The sequence below is a fragment of the Eupeodes corollae genome, chromosome 2 (assembly GCF_945859685.1).
Source record: "Eupeodes corollae chromosome 2, idEupCoro1.1, whole genome shotgun sequence".
In the NCBI taxonomy this organism is placed as follows: domain Eukaryota; kingdom Metazoa; phylum Arthropoda; class Insecta; order Diptera; family Syrphidae; genus Eupeodes; species Eupeodes corollae.
In genome coordinates, this window is record NC_079148.1 from 83,547,175 (window position 1) to 83,571,951 (window position 24,777).

General features: G+C 34.6%; 2 protein-coding genes and 1 long non-coding RNA gene across 3 annotated transcripts; all 3 read right to left on the reverse strand.

Annotated features, from left to right (window-relative positions):
- Nucleotides 1-750: 750 nt before the first annotated feature.
- Nucleotides 751-2,775, reverse strand: LOC129947242 (uncharacterized). Its single transcript, XR_008781698.1, has 4 exons — nucleotides 2,729-2,775; nucleotides 2,559-2,666; nucleotides 1,482-2,043; nucleotides 751-1,411 (listed from the first exon to the last, which is right to left on the reverse strand). It is a non-coding gene; the product is annotated as an uncharacterized LOC129947242 (long non-coding RNA).
- Nucleotides 2,776-6,596: 3,821 nt separating this feature from the next.
- On the reverse strand, nucleotides 6,597-12,801 carry LOC129945498 (heat shock protein 60A). The gene is made up of 3 exons (XM_056055283.1): nucleotides 12,641-12,801; nucleotides 7,508-8,878; nucleotides 6,597-7,446 (listed from the first exon to the last, which is right to left on the reverse strand). The coding sequence occupies exons 2-3, from the start codon at nucleotides 8,876-8,878 to the stop codon at nucleotides 7,096-7,098; spliced, it is 1,722 nt and encodes a 573-aa protein (XP_055911258.1). The 5' UTR covers nucleotides 12,641-12,801; the 3' UTR covers nucleotides 6,597-7,095.
- Nucleotides 12,802-21,805: 9,004 nt separating this feature from the next.
- On the reverse strand, nucleotides 21,806-22,279 carry LOC129945090 (uncharacterized). The gene has a single exon (XM_056054748.1). The coding sequence runs from the start codon at nucleotides 22,277-22,279 to the stop codon at nucleotides 21,806-21,808; it is 474 nt and encodes a 157-aa protein (XP_055910723.1).
- Between the last annotated feature and the right edge of the window lie 2,498 nt (nucleotides 22,280-24,777).

The window sequence follows — 24,777 nt, forward strand, 5'->3', positions numbered from 1 at the left end:
AGTAATTTTTTTACAAAAACCCAACAGTCCGTTTTTTCATCAAAAATAAAATCTATAAAAAATAGTACGCAAGCTTGGTAAAAATTGATACGAATACATATAGATAAACTTTTAAGCAGGACAAATCGACAGACGGGATGGGAAGTTATCAGTGTGGGTCGCATCCCAGCCTCTTTTTTAATCAACGGATCTAATTAGCAGCGGGAGTTTTATAATTATAAACCAATCAACTTGCTACAATTTAATTGTGCTTTTACTGACCAGAAGGCTTATGATGGCAACACTACTTCAAAGTAAGCTTCACATAAACCACAAACTTTGAAAGCACTACCTAATTAATGTGTTTTTCTTTTCAGCAACAAATCGAAGCGGTATTGCAACAAATCCTGAAGTGAAGATGATTACAGTCGACGACATGCTTTAAATCTCATCCGTTAATAATCAAGGTTCACGGTTCAGGTTTATTATAGTTTAATATTGTTTTAAATTCAACGCTAATAATGTATTTTCACTTAATAAACAATATCTGGATGTTAAAATGTAACTTCTTAGTTTTTGAGTAAATAAAAAAGATATTAAATGTACTTTTTTTTAAAGAAAAATATTACTTTCTGTATTTCCTAAATTTGATCTGTTCAGGTTAATTATTATAGTGTATTAGACCTTTTTTATTTTTTGTTTGGTTTTTAGCAAATAATAATACAAACAAAAAACAAGTAAGCTATTTTAAGCAGATTTTATTCTTTTTATTCAGACATGTGTTTAAATTAAAAACTTAATATTTTTAATCCTATTCCTATGTTTTGATTCAGTACGTTCGTATGTATTTCTTTGTGATTTCATGTGGTCAATAGCATTAATCAGAAACTCGTTCTTTTTTGAGAGGATTAAGATATCCGGACTTTGAACATCACCTTAAAATGTTTCTATTACATCCGGTTTTTAAAACCGGTAAAGCATGACGTATCTCTTAACTTTAAACTGCAAGATGATTTTACAAAGTACATTATCTTTGCTTTTAGCTCCAGTTCAAATAATTTTGTTTATTTCACTTGGTTTTTGTAATTTCTTATTAGTTATATGTTATATGATGTTATAATCTCAAGACTACAAATTCGTAATAGGAAAATATTGTAAAGGAAGAAAATATTGAAGGAAGATATTATATATTTTGATAATCATCAAACATTTTTTTTGAAAATAAAACTATTTCATAAAGTTGATAGCTTCAAAAAGCCTTTTCTGTATATATATATATAATTGCTTTCGAATTACAAACAAAATAATATCTCAAGAGCTTAAATTGGTAGAGTAATTCTGGATTCGGGTTTGAATTGAATTGAAAATGTTGACGGCATCGAAAGCAATAAATCATAAATGAAGGAAGGTATTTCAATTGACTTCCAGAGACCTACAATTTAAATTAGAAAAAGCAAAAATTAAGATAGTTCTTATTTTATTATTTATAAACACATCTTTACCAACTACATCACAGAGTACGCCCAAAAATGTAAAAGGAAGATATTCAAATGTGAATTTCTGCAAAAAAAAAAAAATAGTGAAACAGATCAACTGGCCAATCCTCGGTGGTAGGTACTGTCTTGAAAAACTGATTTAGATTAAATTAACTATTGTTCACATCATGAGGAATTACTTGCATACACTGCAATCTTTCGCCTATCCGTAGCTGGCTGAAAGAAGTGCTTTGCATTGCACAGATGGTGACACATGACGTGAATGTGCTCCTGTCAAACGCTGCAATTGATTCAACTTGTATTTGTTCAAGTTGGCTTGGTTATGAATGACCAGCATGTCAAGAGATTCCTCAATTTCATAGCAACTCTCGACTTGCATATCCATCTCAAATAAATGAAGCATGTCAGATAGGTTGCAAAGCAAAGCTTTTCAGTCTTCTGCGACATCGATCCCTTCGCTGTAATCGGCCCTTCTCATTCCTACAGGGTTAAAAATTAGTATATAATCCATCAGAATAGAGCGATTTGATTGCCAGGAACAAAGTCTTGTTGAGAAGTGTAATTTTAACTAAAAAACAAAACAATATTCATATAATTTGAGTTTAAAATTGACTGCTTGAACAGAATGGTGTAGCTGTAGCTGTAGCCTGTAGCACTGTCAAAGTTAAAAGATACGAAAATAGTAGGTATACATCGACACAATGAGAAACTGTAGCTGTAGCAGTAGCTGCAGCGCAAGTTGACTCAACTTTAACTTTTGGCGACGCTGCAAGCTACATTTGAGATGACAGATGGGGGAAACCCATTTCATTCTTTGACTTTTCACTTTTTTTTGGGAGCGTTCAATGCATTTGAGATTTTTTTCTGGTTTTGTAACTTTTTTATAGCATGCTACCATACAAATTCAGTTCAAATATAAATTTCATATGCGTTGAACATGCCCGAATAAATTTCCTGTGATACACCATTGTGGGCGACCTTTGCTACATTAGTGAGCGTTTTTATTGGCAGCTTATACTACAGCGATTTTCTTAGCTACATCTGCATCTCATTCTGTTCAAGCAGTAATATGAACACATTTACCTTCAATTTGTACCTATTCACTCCAGAATAAATATGTCGGCGTTGCTGGCTTCCTACTCGGGGCTTCCACTTTTCTTCTTGCAATATTATCCTTGGTTTCTTCTTTATCTGAGGATTAAATTAAATTCATTATTTATTTTTATTTCAATAAATTAATATTTTTGTTTTACCTTCATTTGCATTATTGATACTGAATTTTGTTTTGTTTACATTTTCGTAGAATTGTCAAAATACGCACCTCGCTGTTCATCTGTCAAAACTTGACATAACTCAAATTGGGCCACGTTCGCACTACAGTTCTAGGGCGAGCTTATACTTTCAGCACGATTTTTTCTGTTTTTAGCGAAATTTTTCATAAAAATCCATAGAATTTGTGTGCCAAAAGCATTTAAATATTATTTTTAGCACTGCTTTTACTAAAAAGAAGTTGTAAAATTCATTTTTCTAAAAATATTTCATTCATTTTTGAATTCAACGGATTTCTTTTATGAACGGCACCCCACCTCATATTGTTTTCCCACTACATAGAATCTGGATTTTCCCATTAGAAATGCACTGGAGAACTAACAATCATGCTTATTTTGAGATTAGAACGAAACGTTGATTCGAGTGACTATATTTATTCGTTCGAATGAATTTTGTTTATTTTGAGATTCGAATGAAAAATATTCATTGCAGAAAATGAACCGAAATGAACAGTATTTTGGAGATCAGCTGTTCTAAATGATTTGACATTTTGATTTGATTTAGTGTGACCACACTAAATTTTTATTTTCGAAGAGTCTTATTTTTAATTCAGAGTTTGTCACAGATTAACAGTTTCTGAATTGAAAAATAAAGTTAATAAAGTGATAAAGAAAAACATTCAAGACATGAAATTAAACATTTTTTCAACTAACGTAACGATTTTGGTTTGAATTTTCATGTTGTGTTTATACCGTTTAATATGTTATGTATATTCGTCACACATGGTCACACTATCAATTGAAATGAAAACAATAAAAGTTTATAAACTTCAAATCGATGTAGATTTTCTTATTTTGGAGAAAGCAAACAATGGCAATAGTTTTGTTTCTTAGTTCTAAAGCCTAGTACATACTTCCTCGTGAAGTGAACGTTCGCCAGTGGAGAAAGTGAACTTTTGACATTGCTCACTGGTACACACTTGTGAGTACACGTTGTGAACATTTGACTTCAGCTTCACCAACAGTTCCCGTACATTTTGGACGTGAATTGCCCGTGAACGAAAACTCTCCACTTTGTTCTCCACTCAGCTTCACGAGCAAGTTCACGGGTGAACCAAAAACTGAAATTTGTATGGGTTCACGAGATGGTTCACAAGTATGTACTAGGCTTTATGGCGAAGAACGAGAACATGTTCTTAGAAGAAGGATTATGGAAGCATCAAATCCGTTTGAGTTTGACGATTTAAAGTAAGTACCTATAAAATTGATGTGAACTTTTTCTATTGCAGAAATAAATCCTGGTGACTAAATTGATTTTGTTTTGTAGATTTGTAAGGAACTTTCGCCTCAAAAAACGGCCATTTAAATATGTCTTGGATGAGCTTTCCATCGAGATACAGGGGGGAACTTCTTTGTCCATACCGTAGCACCGTCTTTATATGGAGGCCCATGGCTATTGAGCTTGCAGCATCTCTTCAAAACCGGTCAACATCTATACGGTTTACAAAAAAACCATTCGCTACCTCCGGATTCTCCTCCATCAACCTTATCAGGATTTCTTTTTGTTCCCTATTTGTCCAATCTGAATGTGACTGTGCGCTTTATGAAATAATAAAAAAAACTCGTTAATATAACCAATTTCGTTTAATTATCGTATAAAAATTGTTAAAACTTACATCTTTCTTCAACTATGCACCAGAAAATATCTGAACGACACAAAAATGACATTTGGTTCGAATCAGTCGATAGTCAAAATTTACTTATTTTTTTTTTTAAATGAACCTTCGATTGAATCAGCAAATTTTCGAATCGATCGAATCTCAAAATAAAATCTTCTCGAATAACTATCGAAAACGAATCTCAAAATAAGGGTGAATGCTTATGATAAAGGGCAAAATTGTCTCAATTTAGCAAACCCATTAAGTCGGGACTCTAGATAATCAGGCTTATTCCGTAAGGCGTTGAACGCCAAAAAAAAACGACAAAACGAACTTGGTATTACGTAAGGCGTTCAACGCCAATTAAAAGTCAATTTATCGACTCTCTCTTGTGGAACGCATTCACATTTCTTTTTTGGTTATTCCGGTAGGCGTTTATCTTAAAAAAAAACAATAAAAAACGTCAAAAGTTATCGTCGGAAAATTTGTTGACGCCAGAAGTAAAAATGTAAGTTTTTTTTAATTTATTTTAGTTTTTATAATTTAAAATTGTTCATTTAGGGTAAAAATTACAACCCAAATCCAAATGCGACGGATGGTCGAGCTCATGGAGGAAAACGAGCACCTCGCAAAAAACTACAAAAGAGGTTATGAAAAGTCTTTGGGGTGGGAGTCAGTTGCTGAGATTTTAAATAGTTTAAATAGTTTAACATTTCCTTAAGAATTTTGCTAAGAGTAGGCTGCGCTAATCCCAAATTGAAGTCGTTTCCAACCCCTTTTTGGTAGCTTCCTCCGGCGAAAAATCTAAGGGTAGCAGCTAGTTTCAAAATCGTTGGAATTGCCACAGAACGTTGCTGAGGAAAACTGTCTTCGATCAAACAAAAAAGATACTTGAAGGCCTCTTTGTCCAGACGAAAATACATTTTGAATCTGTTAACGATTACGATAAAATCATTGTGCAATAATACATACATATATTTATTTGTTTTAATTAATTACATACTTTGAATCGGGCAAATCAAAAGGATTTGCTTTAGATCGAATATATCTTCTATGCACTATCAAATCTTGCTTTTTTTTTTCTTCCTCTTCGTCGTCACTACGAATCCACGAAAAATAACTTGCTACACTATACATTTTTCCGTTTCTTTTTGTATTTACAAGAAATTTAAACAAATTTTACAAATTAAATTTCAGAAAAGAAATTATTCAATTTAAAAACAATTTTGAAGTTTGAAATGTCAGCTGTTGTAGTGGATCGTATGTGGAATGTAAGAGCGAAAGAAAGTCCGGCGTTTGAGTTACGGAATACCAAAGAAAAAACGAGACGCCACGACAAACGACACTGGCGTTTAAAAGAAAACGCCTGTCGGAATAAGCCTGAATATATTTCCTCTATGGTGATAAGGCTGAATAATAATTGAGAAAACTAGGTAATTAAACGATCATGGCAACACAGCGCAAAGTAAATATTAGTTTTTTAGTAAGGTAGATACACAATAGAGATGCAGAAATGCTCTGATATTATATTAATTTTCAAGTCTTGTGCAAACTAAAATTTATTTCTGAAATATCACTCTTTCATTAAAGTAATCCTATTCTATTTTTCATAAAATGCGGACAGCTTGACATTTTCCTTTGAAATTAATTTATTATCACGTTTCTAACGCCTTGGTTTGATGATATTTTTGATTTCTTTATAATTGGTTTGACTTTTACTTTAAACAATTTAAAAATGATAAAACAAAACAAAATGTATAGTACTAAGATTTAAATATTTGATTTTTTTTTAATATGGAAGGTGAATCAAATGGGTTTTATATTTAAATAATTTAAAATTTATTTCTGAGAATTTTAAGCTCTATGTTCAAATGTGTATGTAGTTACCTACTATTGGAAAGTTTCTACAAACAAAAATAAAACCTAATTTTATTCAAGAGGTGTCGGGGGAATGGTCCTGATTTTGTTGTTATTTTTTTAAGTCGCTAAAAATAATTTTTATAAAGCTTTAAAATATTTAAAAACATGTTATTTGTTCGATTAAACGTCAAATATTAAAACGATATTTAATTTACAACTTTCGGACCGATTGACTTTTGTTGATAGCCAATATAAAAAAAACTTCATTCATTTTACGAATTATTGGAAGTTAATAAATTCAAAATATTTTCGTTAACAATTATAAAACAATATAATTTTTATTTTTAAAAGTTATATATATTTTCTGTCCCCAAAATAAGACGTACAATTTATTTAAAACCTGTGAAAATAAATGCAATTTAACAGGCTTTCTAAAAACAAGTTTACATTTTTTTATAAACTAAAATCTATTATTTTTTTAAACTGACTACTACTTGCACACTGAATCAAATATGATTTGAATCCTCTTCTAAATATAATATAAGATTTGCATATTTAATCAGTGTGTAGTTTAATGGTAATCATAATTTACAAAATAACAAGTCTTAAGTGCAACAAGTACTCAAGAACAAAAATTAAGTTGTTCGGTTTTTACATATATAATATGTATACATTTATTTAGAAAAAGAAATTAAATGGAAGTAACTTAAATGAAGAAACGGAATTTGTTTTTTTAAAATACAAACAAAAATTTAAAGTAGAAAAATTAAACAAGGAGAACATTTTATGTATAAAATAAGCAGTGATGCGCAGGACAATCATTCATTATCGTTTTTACATCATACCGCCCATTCCACCCATGCCTCCCATACCACCCATTCCACCCATACCAGGCATAGCTGGTGCACCATCTTCTTTAGGAGTTTCACAGACAACAGCTTCAGCTGTCGTAAGTAGGGAAGCAACCCCTGAAGCATCGGTCAGTGCGGTTCTAACAACTTTGGTGGGATCGATGATACCTTTTTCGATAAGATTGCCGTACTCGGACTTCAAAGCGTCGTAGCCGAAATCTCCTTCCTTAACCTCAACCTTTGCTACAACCATGGCACCATCAACGCCAGCGTTTTTGGCAATAGTCATGCATGGCATTCGGAGGGCACGACGAACAATATCAATCCCCATGTTCTATTAAAATGAAAATAATCGTTAACATGATAATTAGTACTCAAGTTTAAAAATGATTTACTTGATCTTCATTGGCACCTTTGAGACCGTCTAATTTTGGAATACAACGCAACAATGCAGTTCCACCTCCGGGAACAATTCCTTCTTCAACAGCTGCCCGGGTAGCATTTAGAGCGTCATGGACACGGTCCTTCTTCTCATTGACCTCGACTTCACTTGAACCACCAACACGCAAAAGTGCCACCCCGGAAGCTAGACGAGCGAGCCGTTCCTGCAATTTCTCCTTTTCGTACTCAGAAGTAGTCTCTTCAATTTGATCCTTGATTTGGGTTACCCGTCTGTCAATGTCTTCCTTCTTGCCCTTGCCCTTCAACAAAAGTGTATCGTCTTTTGTAATTACGACCTCGCCAACTTTTCCCAAATCACCTATTTGGACATCTTCCAATTTAACCAAGTTAGCGTCGTCACCAAAAACAATACCACCTGAAGAAATAGCCATGTCTGTAAGAGTGGATTTTCGATTGTCACCGAAACCTGGTGCTTTAACAGCTGCAACTTGAAGACCAATTTTCAATCGGTTAACTACTAAGGTACTCAAAGCTTCTCCATCAATGTCTTCAGCGATGATGACCAAAGGTTTTCTTTGTGCATTTGCAAGTTCCAGAGCTGGGATAATGGATTGAACAGAGGAAATTTTCTTTTCGGAAAACAACACCAAAGCGTCTTGGAATTCAACTTTGGCACCTTTCGAAGAGTTAATGAAGTATGGCGAAATATAACCTCTATCGAATTTCATGCCTTCAATGACTTCCAACTCATCGGTCAAAGTTTTTCCATCCTTAACGGTGATGACACCATCTCGTCCAACCTTCTTCATGGCCTCGCTTATCAAGTTTCCTACAGCAACATCACCGTTAGCAGATATTGTGGCTACTTGCGCAATTTCTTCTGGTGTGCTCACAGGACGAGACATAGTTTTTAGGTTATCTTTGACAGCGTCAACTGCAATCATAACACCTCGACGAATCTCTACGGGATTAGCACCTTTAGAAATCTTTTCGAAACCTTCTTTGGCGATAGCACGAGCTAAAACAGTAGCAGTAGTAGTTCCATCTCCTGCTTCCTCGTTGGTGTTGTTTGCAACATCCTGCACTAATTTTGCGCCAATATTTTGGAATTTGTCTTTTAATTCAATGGACTTAGCTACAGTCACACCATCTTTTGTGATCTTTGGTGAACCCCATGACTGTTCAATAATTACATTACGCCCTTTTGGGCCCATTGTCACGGCTACAGCATCGGCTAATATATCCACGCCTTGGAGCATCAGAGCGCGCACTTCTGGTCCAAATCTAACGTCTTTGGCATATTGACGTACAGCATATTGGCGAGCAATAGAGAGCCGAGAAATTGTTGCTGGCAGGCGGAACATCTAAAATTGGAAACATTGAAAAGCTAAAAATTATGGATATGTTACAAACTATTTGATGGCAATATTGAAAATTTTTTACGCCTAAAAATCCTATAACATACTCCTGTAAATTTTAATTTTCTAAAACCTACTTAACCGATTAGGCATTGATTGCTCACAGATTCTCTATTAGATTTATGTCGAGAGACTGAGCTGACCGTTAAATATTGTCATTGTTCTAATTTCAAAACTATTACTTTGGTTTTCTATTTCTGTGCTTTGAGTCCCTATTTTATTGGAATAGCCATATTTCACCTTCTGTGTATGGACGCATAATGTTTTGTAGTTTTTTTTTTTTTTCATTTGAGCGCTTATCTATGATATTTTAGACAAGGGTATAAATCCAACTTCATAGTAAGAAAAACAGCTCTATATAATAATATAGCACCCGCCATATTTTAAGTTCTTAGTTGTGTAACGAGATTTAAACTCTGTCTTGGAGGGGCATTAAACTTAATATAGAGAGCTTTTTCCTCCAAATAAAATATTTAAAAAATGAAAATTAAAAATTAAACACAACACATTTTCTTCCAAATTGACTTAACTTGAAAAATCACTATTTCATTGCTATAAGATATACATTGTTAATGAATATCTGAATTAATTAAGAAAATGCAAAAACACACATTAAAAAATATTGATGAACGACAGACAACCAAATTTACGTAAAATGAGCCTCAATCACAATAGGTACTATTCCCGTTAAATTTGTTAGAAAGTGAGAATAACAAACTCAAATACAAAATATATGTTACTTTGCATGCAGTTGTGTAATCAAATAAATTGTATGTATTTTTCTCATGATTTAGTTAAACATTTATTGATTCAACATAATACATATTGGTCCAATTTAAAAATAAATTAAACACATTTAGAATTAGTTTTTAAATGTGCAAAAAAAATGTATTCCCCTATTTAAATTTATTATTGGGCTCTTTTTATGAAAAAAACTTAAGTGTCTCAAAGTATCTCCAGATGACAAGTTCTGAATTACCAAAATTAATTTAAAGGTACAATAAGTCGTGTAAGATTTCCAATATGTGTAGGATTTTTGGTTTGAGCGAATTATGTAATAAAATTAATAATAAAATGAAATTTCAATTAATTGCTCGTGTCAATGGAACATAAAATTATTTATTTAGTTTCATAATGTATTCAGGTATTAATTTATTCAAACTTATTACAAAAGCTAATTAAATGAAAAACTCACTTGAACCGACAATTAAAAAACTGAAATGCAGGAATTTTTTTTCTGAACATCTATAAATAATAGAATAATAAAGGGAATGCAAAATTCTAAGGGTGCATACGATAAAGTTTTGTATCAAATGAGAGATGACGTCCAGCTAAAAATATAAGTGGAAACATTTTTGTTTTTAGCTTTGAAAGATAATAGAAAATAGATTAATAATTTGATTTAAGTATTTTAGAAACGTCTTTCTTTGTACTGTTTTTTTTGTTGACGACAGTTAAAAACTTATTTACAAAAAAAAGTGTGCATCGCGTTTCCCTTCGACACATTTTTCAAGAGAAATGATTCGTACGTAATTGCGCGTCTACAATTTTGTTCACACATCAATATCCGAAAAATAAGTGATGGGCCTAGTGTGAATTTAATTCGTTTATGGGTGCAAGGGTTCCGCGCAATTGGCCCAGTTGATCTTCAAGGACCACGACTTTCAATACGGAAAAGGGTAGCCTCAATGGGACTCCCAAGAAAGATTGTTCTTGACAATTTTAAAAATCATTAGAAATTCCATCCATTTAATATTTAAATCTTTCACGAACTAAAGAAAGTGATTCTGTTTCAAGCAAACATTTTTGTGAGACGATTTAAGAGCGTTTAAATACTGTGATTCCCATTTTTGGAGCGACTAGGCTCATTTTTATTTAAATGGCCACGTTCATAAAAAAAAACTGTCGTTATTGGGATGCAAGAACCCATAACCCTCGACTGAAAAACCAAAAGCTATTCCATTGCCCCAGGGTAATTGTTTGGTGCATTGGATCATTTTTTTCCAAGGGACAAATGTCAATAGTTATAACTACCGACGCATGACAGCGCAATTCTTTTTGTCGAAACTACAAGCTCATCCATTGTTCATCCGACATGGTGCGATCTCACATACGGCTAGAGAATCGAGGAATTTGCTTTGGGAAGCTTTCCCTGCTTCACCCCAACGGATTTTTTTGTATGGGGATACCTCAAAGAGACAAAGGAAACATTCGTCGAGAATTTAGCGCAATTGAATTAAGTTTACTGCAGGGTAGGGCGCGTAACACCAATCTCCATTTTGAAGGAAGACATTTACACGAAAGAATGTTCAAAATTTGAGATCTTCATTAACTGTCGTTTAAAAAATAAATTGTGTGGCGCAACAGTCTGTTGTGAACCAGGAAGGGACCGACAATTTTAATTTGAGAAAGCACTTTTGCTCAACCATTCCAGTCTGCGAGTACTGTTGTCAGAAATGGAAGGGACCTACAATTTTAGGTCGAATCCGAACGGCTAGTTTGAGAAAGCACTTTTTCATGACAAGAATTACTCTTGAAGGATTTGTCAATTCCTCGCAAGAGGCAGTACCCGCGAAAATTAATTTTGTTGGTTGTTTTAGTTTTACGTTTTGATTAACGTTACCTCTTAATAAAACATACATTTCAGTAACGGAATATTCAAGAACTAGCAATTCTAATGCTTTTTAGTAAATAGCCTTTGAGTTTTATTTTGGTGCAAAACATGTAAATGTATTTGCCTGCAAGCAGCACAAAATAATTTTTCAAGGAATTAATCTCCTCACATTTCAAAATTTGTATAGTGCAGGAGTATAGTTAAGCCTATATGAAGCTTACGAAAACATTTTTCAATGGATATCAAAATTATTAAGCCAAAATATTTAATGAGTATACCTATGTACATATAACTATCGTATTCTCAGGGTACACCCCACAAATAATAAAATTATGTTTAAAGCCAATCCGAACACAATTGAAATGTTTTTGAAGCAGTGGAATAGTAGGTAGTAAAAACGCAAAACGAAAGAATTATCTACAAATATATAATTGTTACTCGCTATCGGAATAGCATTCCCGTTTTTCGTTAGAAATAAAGGAAAATGTAGAGGTTAGAAATCGTAGAAACCATGTTTTTTTTAGTTTTATCATAGATCACCTTTAATAGTTATGGATTGAAATAACTTTTTAATCAATTAACCAAATAGACTTGCGTTACACAAGAAACTCCTTTTCCAGTATTATATAACAACTCTTTGCATGATGAAATAATATTCAATTGTGTGTATAAGCCAAACCAAGAAAATGTATCAGATATTCAAAGGGTCTTGGATCAATGAAAAAGTAATTGGTATTGAATTTAATTGAACTTCAACTTAAAAATTAAGTTTAAGTAATGCAGCACATGCTTTCATGTAATAATGGTTTCGATACATTGATTCTTTTCATCACATGCCTGTTCCCATAGTTTTAATCTTGAAATATAACACTTTATATGTTAGTAACTAATAAAAATATAAAACATTTTGCATTGATTAATCGTTGTTTTTACCAAATTGATGACTTGACTTTAGCCTCGTCTTATCGGATTAACACATTCCAGAACAATCTAAATCTTTCACTAATAAGAGTTTGAGGTTATTCACTTTTTTACAAAACAAAATTACGGAAGACTTGAATAAAAACATAATAAAGAAATAATTTAAGACTTACGTTGGAATATATTTTTGATTTACTGTTTAATTGAATTTATTTCACAAAGAAAAATTAAAATAATGGTAACCAATAGAAATTCACAACAACTGCCGGTCTATGCAGAAGGAAAACGTGATTTGAAATGAGAAATGAGATGAGAATTGACTTTTGGGGTGAAATTTTTTAGATTTTCGATATCGACAAGTTGGTTTTATTTTATAGGTTGGCGAGACTGAATTATGACAGCTTAAAATGAGTGCGTTTAAAACTGTATAAGCAAACAATTGTGCCTGTCTAGATTACTGCTCTCCTTGTTTACTCTCTTTTTTAACAATTTTCAGATGTTTATCTTTGAGTTTTAGAAATATTTACAAATAATGAAAAGACATACAATTTTATGAGGAAAATATTGAAAATATGTTGTATAGCAAAATATAAATTCATCGTAGCAAATAAAATTGTAAACTAAATTGATAAATAGATGCGTAAAATTGGTCCACAAAATATAGTTTTGCTTACTATAAGGATTTTTTTCCTGAATACTGAATCTCGCCTAGTAATTTTCCAACATATCAGGTTCTTATAAAGTATGAGATAATTTACAGCCAAACCACAGACTTGCGTTCGTTTGGTTTGGCCGAGCTTTAACATTTTAAATAAAAACAATTGGCTCTTATCAGGCTGTTTTTGAAACATAAACGATTATTAACGCTGGGCAAAACAGGCACGAGCTGCTGATTTAGCCATTATGAATCTTCATTTGATTATTTTAGACATACCTCAAATCTTATGCTTCCACTTTCGTGGTTTTAATGACACGTATGAATGTGCGACATCTGGGTGCATTATGGATGTGCAGGAGTTGACGATTCGGTAAAGAGACGTAAATGGTTCTGCCTTAAATGCAAGTCAGATTTAGCCAGGGGGGCCATTCCGTAGAACGATAATCGCTAGACTATATCGTTTCGACGATAGTCTCACTTCACGTAAGACGATAATCGTCAAAGTGATATCGTCAAAACGATAGCGTTTGCACGATAGCTAAGTAGGTATCGTCTGCTATTAATTTCCATTGACAACTAAGCAAATTGAAGCAAAAAAGTTTCGTTGTAGTTTAGTTTTGTTACAAAATGAAAATAAAAACTCAAAAAAATACAATGAATTCGGTTACTCATTTTTTTATATACAAACCATTATTAATCTCTCTTAATTGTTGTTTAATAAATAAAACAATTGGAATTGCAGAAGAGGACTTTATAATGATATTATAAACAATAAATTGTATATACAATCAATATTCAAATTTGTTGTAACTATTGAAACTTTGGGGCGTAGGAAAATTGATATATTCGACAGGCAACGATTTTTGTATCGGTCTTGCACAAAGCACTACTCCAAATTAGTTTTGGAAACATTAAATATTTTAGAAGCCAAGTTATGTGCAATGTGGATAAAGTGAAGTCTTCACTTCCTTCCCTTGGATCAAATTGGGTTTATTACTGCAGCTGATTTACAAAAATATAAGACATTGAACAAACATTTTCATATTATTGTTTTATCTTCGGCGGCAACAAATGAAAACACAAAAAGTGACAATAACAACAAACATCACAAAATAATTGGCATGTTTATTAACAATACGTTTTTTCCAAATTTTCAAAAAATTCCCATAGAGGAAAACCAAGTTTAATAACATTTTTAAGTTATTGAACAAGCACTACCTTTCGTTGAGTTCATTTTGACATTAGGTATATACTCCACGAACTTATACTGAAAACGATTGAACGAGACGATAATGATAAAGTTACGTGAAGCAAATTATTATCATAACAATTAATCAAATAGCGTCAAGGAAAAGTATATCCGGGGAATTGCCTTTCTTCTCAGGTAAATCAGATGAATGGCCTCTATTTATAAGTTGCTATCGAAACAACACTGCACTGTGGCTGCCAAAGGCGCTGAAGGGTTAAGCGTTTCAAGCAGTGAGCAGTCAGTTAATGCTTCCTGCATCTGTGCCAACAGTTTTGTCCACTCTGCTATTTGGTCGGCCAGAGTATATTGTTGAGGATCTTATAAAGAAGGTGAAGATTTTTATAGCCCCAAGAATGGAGCGCCTGGAAACAATTATATCATATGCTCTGGCAGTTAAGAATTTGAGTTCCTCTATGGAGGCGTCTGACCTGACAGACCACATGAATAATTAACTATTGCTCAAAACGCTAATAGATAAGCTACCTTCAGACATGAAATTGGAGTGGGCCATGGGGTTACAGGCAAGCGACGTTGAGCAAAATATAAGAGGATTTGGTGAGTGGATGTACAGGAGGGCAGAGGCAGCAGCTGTGGTAACGAAGTATGCAGACCATGGCAATAAGATGGACAAGCGTTCGGGACATGTACACACGCATGTACAGGCAGACAATGGGCCTGAGGCTGCATGTGCTAAAGGGATCTAGACCGAAGTACGTTTGTGGACAAAGTCATCGAATATTAGATTGCGATGCATTCAACACGCTTTCTGTTAAAGATCGTCAGAAGCTTGTTTCAGAGAAGGCACTGTGCATGTGCCTTAAGCATTCGAAACGAGTAAGGTGCAACAATATAAAGATCGTCAGAAGCTTGTTTCAGAGAAGGCACTGTGCATGTGCCTTAAGCATTCGAAACGAGTAAGGTGCAACAATATGAAAGAGTGTGGTAGGCTGTAGGCTGAAACATCATGCGCTGTTGCATTCTGGAGGAGGTAAAGATGTAGGTGCATGCTAATCTCATCAGAACGACAAAGAAAAGGGAATGCTATTCCGAATTTCGCCAGTGGTGTTGCATGGCAATGGAAAGGATATTCATACGTATGCCCTTTTGGGTAGCGGGTCTTCCTGCACGCTGCTAGAGGAAGCAATAGCGCAAAAATTAAATTTGAAAGGTACTCCTAAACCGTTGTGCCTCAGATGGACAGCCAATTCCACTCGCCGTGAAGAAGAGTCTGAAGTTGTGTCATTACCGATTTCGGCAAAAGGTGCTGAAAAGGAGAAGTCTTCGAGGGTGAGAACAGTCAAGTCACTTGCCCTGCCATCACAATCCTTGTCACAAGAGTTTATAGAGAAGTTTCATCATCTCAAGGGATTTGGCCTTGAAAGTCCGAGAAGGCAAGTGGAATGAACCAATTGCTCTGAAAACTAGATTGGGTTGGTGTATCAGTGGTGGTAGCGAAAGCGATTACCAATCTTATGGTAACTTCCAGATTTGCGAGTGCGAGGAGGATCTATACGAATTGGTCAAGCGACATTTTGTTTTGGTAGACATTGGTGGTTCTCAAGTTCAAGTTAGAACGGAGTAAAAAGATGACTTGAGCGCAAAAGAAATTCTCGCAGCTAAAACGAAGCGAGTCGATATCGTCACGAAACAGCGGTGGAAGTATCTCATAGACTTTATTCAGTGAGAGGGACCACTGTTAAGGCTTAAACGCTAGGGCGGCGTTTAATAAAGAGTGATCTGGTCGTATACCAAGACACACGATACAGCACGAGCGAATGGAATTTGGACGTCTTCACCAAGATTGAACCGAGACCAACAAGGGTATAGTGCTCTTCACCGATAAGTACAGGTTTTGTCTACGCTCACCAGATGGACGTAAAAGAGAGTGGAAAAGATCAGGTGGAAGATACAATTCGACAACAGTTGCCCAGCAGGAAAATTTCTGAGGAGGGTATCATGAATCCCATCAAACATATTTGGGATCTGCTGAGACACTAAGTGGGCTGAGATTTAGTCAGATTAAGGAGTGGAATAAGAGACGAAGAGATCGTAAGAAACCTTATTCAAGGTATGCCAAGGCGAAGCTTTGATAGAGTAAGGGGATGCAATACCCAATCCTCAGTGAAAATAACTCATTTATTGTATGTTTTATTTAAAAGTTCTTTCCATTTGTTAAGTTCCTTCATACATTTATAATATTAAATGTTAATAAACAATACTGAATTTAAAAAGAAAAGTCTTTTTAACGTACAGCTACGGACAATGAAATAGTAGTGCCTGTTAGTTGAATTTATTCTACTACATATTTCGCGTCCTGAGCACCATATCGGTTTCCATTATGCATTATTTCATTAACGATCTTGTGTGACAACCCTGACTTTGCATTTTCAGGTGCCAAACTTTAACCGTTATTATTCACTGCTTGTTTTATCTCTTGATTTGAGCAATAAAATAGTAGCGACAAGCATACAAATTTATAAATATTGAATTTAACATAAAATATTCCATTAATGGTACAAAAAGTATTGTACTGTTCATAATTTAGTGGGACGAGGAAAACATTGTAGCGAAGAAATAAGAACTTTGATTCAAAACTAATAAAACAAGGCAAGACCTACAGGGAGGTGGAAAAACTCGTCGGCTGCTCAGCCCCAATGATACGCGGTAAAAAGCGGATTCTTTCAGAGGCTATACAGTTCGACATGTCATTCGTTGTGCTAAAAATAGACCAGCAATGTCTGCTATAGAAATCCGCGACGAGCTATACCTAGCCTATGGTGTTCACACGGTACGCAGGCGTCTACGTGAGTATATATATAGCCCCAGCAAGGCGCCACTTTTGAAGAAAAGTCATGTAACCCGACGTCTTCATTATGCCAAAGAACATCTCACTTGGCCCACTGACAAGTGAAGGAATATTTTATAGACTGGTGAATTCAAAATTATTTTATATGGAGGTAAATGCTCCCATCAGTATGTAAGGCGCCCCTCTGATACAGAATATGTTAACAGATACACTATTAAGACGGTGAAACGTGGTGGGTCTAGAATTAAGGTCAGCAAGATAACGATCCAAAGCATGTAAGTTGGCTAAGGAATGGTTTCGCGGCAATGGAATTGAGGTTATAGATTGGCCAGCTCAATCTCTAAGGCAAAAAACAACAATGAACTTTGGGCTGTAGTTCATCACGCGTGGCAGAATATACCATTGAAGAGATGTCAAGTCCTTGTAAATTCCATGAAAAGGCGTTGTGAAGCCGTTATCAAAAGTCATGGTCATGTAATAAGTATTAAGTTTGTTTAATTTTTTGTTTGAAATATACCGTTATTTTGTCAAATAATGTAATTTTTAGTGTCACGCTACTACTTCATTGGTTTTGAAGATCTAGTTGTGTCATATATTTAACAAAAAAATATAAATTTGCGAATAAATAATTTATTATTTAATACATTTTGTATTTAGTTTATTATTTAAAAACAAAGAAGGTATACATATATTCTATCTTTTAGCACTACAGTTCATGTTACAAAAGCTTTTGTATTTTAACCAACTTATATTTCATTTCACTACCCACTACTATTTTATTGCTCGTAGCGTATTTGAAATTTTTACGAAATTTCAAGGTGCGCCACTTTTTTTTTAACTCAGTGCTTTAGTCTAAAATGAAAACAAACAGCCTTATTTTGACATTCTCTTTCGTTCGAAAGTTATTCGAATTCGTATGATACGTATTTTCAGTTTCTAACGATTCGAAAGTTCATTTTAATTCAAAACTTAAGCAAAGTTTGACTTTCTAATCATTCGAAACAAATGTCATTTCATTAGCGTTCAATTTTTCTGGCGAATAGATCCGCAAAACATGTATGTAAGCTTTGATATTTGTGTTGAAAAATAGATAAAATAAAAATATTTTATGAATTATTTGTGTTTTTTTTTTTTTAAAATAAAGGTCGCAATCGCATTCCAATTGGACCAACCGGGAGCAGAAGGAGATTCTCATCAGATTGATGGAAGAAAATCCTGAAATAGCCAAGGGATTTTCAACAAACCGGGTTGACATCGATCGCTTTTGGAGAGATGCTGCGGAGAAGCTGAATAGCTACGGACCTCCTTCTAAAGACGGTGCGAATTGGAAAAAGGTCTATAAATTAAATTTTAACAAAAAAGGTGAATAGTAACAAATGTTTGGTTTCAAGGTTTGGGCTGATTTTAAATCCAAAACAAAAAAGAAACTGGTGGAAAATAAAGTAAAAAGGAAACCGTCGGGATTCAATGACAACAATCTTGTAGCCCTAACGGAGTTCGAGGAAGCTATTGTCAGGATCACTTCACTTAAGTAGTCCGTTGAAGGCATAAGTGCCAGGGTATTTTTTTGTGAATGGTTTTAGTTTTGAATTAAGTTTTTTTTTTTTGTGATTGGTTTTAGTTTTGAATTAAGTTTTTTTTTGTTGTGAATGGTTTTAGTTTTTAATTAATTTATTTTTGAATTAAAAAAATGAAATAAATAAGACTGATATAGTGATATCTCAATATGTAAATTGTGTACTCTTTTAATTAAAATAAACCAGCGATTCTGTCACGAACGTTTCTAGCTTCAAGAATGTGACTATTTTCACTTTCATCCACGTCACTAAAAGCATTTTCAGTGTGATCTTCAATGTGCAAATTTTCAGCATTATCTGCAACTTTGAAATGAATGCAGATGTTGTGCAAGGCTGCGCAAACGTTTATTATTTGGGCAGCCTTTTCTGCTGAGTAATGCAACTGCCTAGCCTTAAGACAACACCTAAATCTGTTCTTCAGTAAGCCGATAGTTCGTTCAGAACTTCCGGTAATTGGTGAACGATATGGTGTCATTACCCAAGGTTCTAGGGGATAGCCTGCGTCACCTGAATCAATCAATGTCATCAATGTTTCCAAAAATGATTATTGTTTCTTACCTAGCAGCCAAGAGTTTGTATGTCTTCCTCCAGTATACTGTTGCAAAAGATAGTTTCGCACGGAAGATACCTTCCACGCTAACGCGTCGTGTGTTGCACCAGGTTGAGAGGCATATCTATATACCTTATTTGCATCTTTTGATCGCAGATCTGTCATTGAGTGTAATGTTACTAAAAGTTATATGCAAAAATTTACTTGAATTCGAAGCCTTACAATTAAAACATTCAAGCTGTAGAATCCCTTTCGGTTATAAAACAAATGTCTTATTTCTGGTGGAGGGGGTTTAATAGCAACGTGCGTACCATCAACGCAACCGATCACTCCTGGAAAACCGAACTTTTGGTAAAAATGTCCCCTAATTGCTTCCTTTTCTTCGTCATTAGCTTTAAAATGTATCCATTTGGGGCATAGTTTAGCTTCTAATGCAGATACCACTTTTTTTATGCACTTTGACACCGACGATTGAGAAAGTTTAATACCACCGTCCTTGCCTACTCCAAATTGGTATCCACCTTCTGCGACAAATCGCAACGTGGTTGCCAACATTATGATTGGAGATATAGACACAGATGTTCCCCTTTCAACTTCGGTGTTCAGCTCATCCAACACGTACTTGAAAGCACTTTTGTTTAATCGAAAATTCTTAATAAATCTTCAAAGAAACAAAAACAAAAATTCATATATAAGGACGGGAACTGAAAGGAAACTATTTACATATCTGTACTTACTTTGAACTTTCAAACTCGAATGGATTTGATGCATCCCTTATCCTTCTTCTAATAATCTGTTCCTCACCATTTTCACTGCTCATAAATAAAACAATTGCCATTTTGTTGCTAAAACATTACTTCAAATTCAAATTCAAATTGATTTTCTTTTGTATTTGAAAATTCACAGGTGTGACCAGATGTGTGTGAAATAAATGGTGGAACCATTAATACGCGAACGTTATTTTGATGATTTCAGACGAGTGATTAAAAATCTTTGAATAAACATTAAAATTCAATAAAAATGACTCGAATAGTCAAATCAAACTCTAGTATTTCACTAGACAAATGTTTTATAGTTAATTTTATTCTTTTTCATGTGAATAAACTTGTATTACGGTTCCAAAAAAAATAAATTCATGTTTTCGTTAATGCATTTCAAAATAATTAACTCATCCCAGCTTCCAGCAAAACATTATTTCGCTTTATGCTTTTGGAATATGTAGAATTAATTTTCCGAACATTTTTAACAAAAATTAAATAGTCTGCAAAAGAATCAGTTTGGTCATACTACATACAATCGAAATGTCAGTAAATTACAAGCAGCTGATTTCAAAAATAATATTCATTTAAGTTCATTTTGTGAACACATTCTACAATGAATATCTTTCTTTCGAATGTGAAAATACGTGAAGTTCATTCGAATGAATAGATCTATTCTATCGAATGAGCTATTCATTTGAATCTCAGAATAAGGCTGAAAATTTACCTCTTTATAGAGAATTAGAAAATAAAGTTCAGTGTCGGATCAGTTTTATTTATTCATATTAACTCCCCATAGGAAGTTATTGTAATGAACTTTTTACGATTTTTAAGAAAGATGTCTGTGTATGTACGTTCGTACGCTACGTTTTTTAGTCGTCCATAGTTTCAAATAAATTTCGTTATACAGATAATAATGCAGAAAGGGCTTATTCAGCAATACTTATTAGAAATCAAAATTATTCGAAATAAAATACAACCTTTTTTTCACGTTCTAAGGAATGTATTTAATTAAATATTATTGGAACAAGACAAATTTTGTTTAATGGACTTGATGTTGTCTTGATGATGGTTGCTTGTAAAGAGATCGATTTTTTGCATTGCACCATCGCAAGATGCTTATTCATATATATGTATAAGCTGTTAAAGGGATTAAGATTTAAAGATTATATAGAAAAACAAAGGTGAAAAGCATTAAAAGTTACAAAGCCAAAACAAAATTCAAGGTAATAAAACCTAGGGTATTATATAACTATGTTTGGCAACTTTGCAAAATATTAATATTTCATTAAGAGTTAATTAAGTTTTAAAGAATTCATTAATTAACAATTCCAGATTTAATTTTAGTAAATTTCTGGATGGTGGCAAGTTTAGCTCTTTGATGACTACCAGGTCACCAACTTTAAAATGTTTGGTCTTCTTTTCCCATTTGGGACGTTGTTGAAGTAAAGTTAGGTATTCAAAGTTCCATCGACGCCAAAAACCTTGCAACATGTTTTGAATAAGTTGCCATCTTCCTAGTCTGTTAACTTTAACATCTTGATAGCTTGGCTCCGTTATCGCCGTATGGTCTACCTATAAGGAAATGAGAGAGAGGGTGTTAGAGGAAGTCTAAATCTGATATAGCACAAAGAGGCCTGGAATTTAGGAGTGCTTCAATTTGGGAAAGCAAAGCAGACATTTCTTCAAAAGTGAGAATATTATTCCCTACTACACGCTGGAGGTGCTGTTGGACACTTTTTACACCAGCTTCCCAAAGGCCCCCGAAATGAGGGCTATGTGGAGGAATAAACTCCCATTTGATGTTTCAGCTGTCAAGGTTGAAGACACCAGATGATTGTGTTCTTCAGAACGCACCAACTTGATACATTCACACAGGGTTCTCGCAGCTCCTTGAAAATTGGTGCCATTGTCGGAGTAAACGATGCTGCATTTTCCTCTTCTAGCAATAAATCGCCTCAACGACGCTATGAATGCGTCCGTAGATAAATCGCTCACGACTTCCAAATGTAAAGCCTTTGTCGCCATACAAACAAATAATGCGAAGTATCCTTTCGTGTACTTTGGATTTCTACCTCTGGCGATTCGAAGAGTTATTGGTCCAGCATAGTCACAGCCCGTTCGGTAGAAAGCAAAAGATGGGGAAAGTCTTAAAGAAGGCAAATTTCCCATGAGTTGTGTTGTTGTAGCTTGAAGTTGTCGAAAACATGCCATACAACCATGTACAATTTTTCTTATATGGTTTCTGCATCCAAAAATCCAAAACTCCTGCCGTACTAGAGAAAACAATTCCGATACACCTGCATGAAGAAATTTTATATGAGCATCCTGTGGAATCCAAATGGAGATCGGATGACCTTTAGGCAATATTATAGGGTGTTTAAGGCTAAAAGAAACATTGACAGCATTGCAAATTCTTCCCCTAACGCGAAGAAGCCCAACATCATCCAGAAACGGTGATAAGGATGCCAGTTTAGATCGTATAGAGACATAATTTTTTGTTTTTAAGGATTGTATCTCTTCGTAAAACTCTTTTTGAGCCCATAAAAGGCATTTCCGTTTAGCGTTAAGCAATTCTTCAGATCGCAAGAAACCTTTTATACGTTCCTGTGGAGGAAATTTACGATTTCTCGCACGGCGAACAAAAACAGCAACGATTCGAATTACTTTAAACCAGGATGAGACTCGTTTGGCAAAAAGTGATTCCATCACACACATTACATTGGCAACAACAGGCTGCTTTCTTAAAATGCTTCAAAATCCTTTTTTTTCTGCGGAAATCGGCAATAAATTAAAATCTATAGATAGCCAATCTGGGCCTCTCCACCAAATGTCCAATTGCAACAGCTGGATTTTCTTCTGAGCGAATGTAGTTCCATTCGGGGAAGAACATCAAGAATCTCAGCGGTACGATTGGCTAAAACGATTTAAGAGTCACAAAAAACAAAGATTTGGGAGGGTTTTATATCCAAAGAAGAACAAATCAATTTTACTAGACGACTCAAGAGAAGCGCCCCACAAAGTTCCAGGCGTGGAATTGTTAACTGCTTAACAGGCGCAACACGGGTCTTAGTCGCAACAAGTTTTACATTCATTTCTCCATTTTCTGACAAACTGCGAACGTAGACGACTGCGAAATATGCCTTCTCGGATGCATCTGAAAACCCTATCAGATCAAAATGTTTTGAATTTAACGTAAACCTCCTGACAATTTCGACCCTTTCTAAGTAGAGCAAATCCTTTCGATAGAAAATCCATTTGTCAGCTATTTCACTTGGGAGTTGATCATCCCATCCTATCTTTGATTCATGCACCCATAACTCCTGGAACAGCATTTTAAGCAAAATGGTGACAGGTGCCAAGAAACCTAAGGGTTCAAAGATTTTTGAAATCTCTGATAAAAGCATTCGTTTAGTGGGTGACAATGGCGATTTTTCCTCCAACGAAATTTTGAAAGTAAATATGTCACGATGAGGGTTCCAAACTAGTCTAAGAACTTTTGTACAATTATCAGCGCTATCAACATCAAGAGAAAATATAGGTTCACAATTTAACCCCTGCAAAACTGGCCAACAATTGGAACTCCATTTGCTCAACTGCAAACCACCACAGGACAACAATTCAACCAACTCTGCTTTCAATTCCAATATACCTGATATAGAATCCGAACCGGTCATGATATCGTCAACATAAAAATCATGCAATATAGCATGTGATGCAACAGGGAACTTATCCGCATAATCTATGGCAAGTTGTTTCAGAACTCGCATCGATAGAAATGGGACAGGAGAAGTTCCGTAAGTGACTGTACACAGTCGATAGTGTTTGATAGGTTGATCAGGACTTTTTCGCCACACAATGCGTTGAAAGTCACGATGTTTTTTATCCACCCAAATTTGGCGAAACAACCGAGACAATGTTCCTGAAAGAGTGTTTCTAAGATCAACTTCCTTTTGACGAAAATGCAACTCCACGACATACTTGTTATCAGGCGCTCGAGAGAAAGTTTTGCAAAAATGAGAGTCTGCAAAATCACCAGAATCCAATGAATAGGTATTTTGTGGAAGTTCTTCAATTTCCCAAAACGATTTCAGAAGAACATCAACATCCTGCATAATCCCTTCTGTTAAGGAAACAATTGCCTCCTTTGGACATTTAACGGTGATTACCCACCCAAAAATGGTATTGTGGGCAATCAAGTTACAGTTGTTATCAAGGCGACGACCATCAAACAAAATACTCCAGGCCTTGTCAGATCCTAACAAAATATCAATAGGACCTGGGACGTTGAAACCTGGGTCAGCCAATCTCAGCTCATTCAACAATAATGATCTATCAAGGTCAAGAGGCAAAGGAGGAGTTTTCGAAGTTAATTGATTCAAAATGAAGGCTTTGACATCCATTTCATTTGGATCAAACCAAGATTTGGGCTTTAGGGTTATGGCACCCTTTGTAACACCAGCTTCAAGCGAAGAGATTCCAAAAATAGGAACGCGAGCAAGACGACGGCGAAGATGTAATCTTTTTACCAAATTTTCAGTTACAAAGGAAGCTTGAGATCCCGTATTGAGTAGAACGCGACAAAGATGTTTGTTACCAAAGATATCTGGAATCTGAAGCAAAACTGTTGGCGAAATACCGGAGGAACGAATATCGTTTTAAATTTGGATGCTAACATTAGGCAACGAGGAAGCTTGAGATGTCGAGGCAAT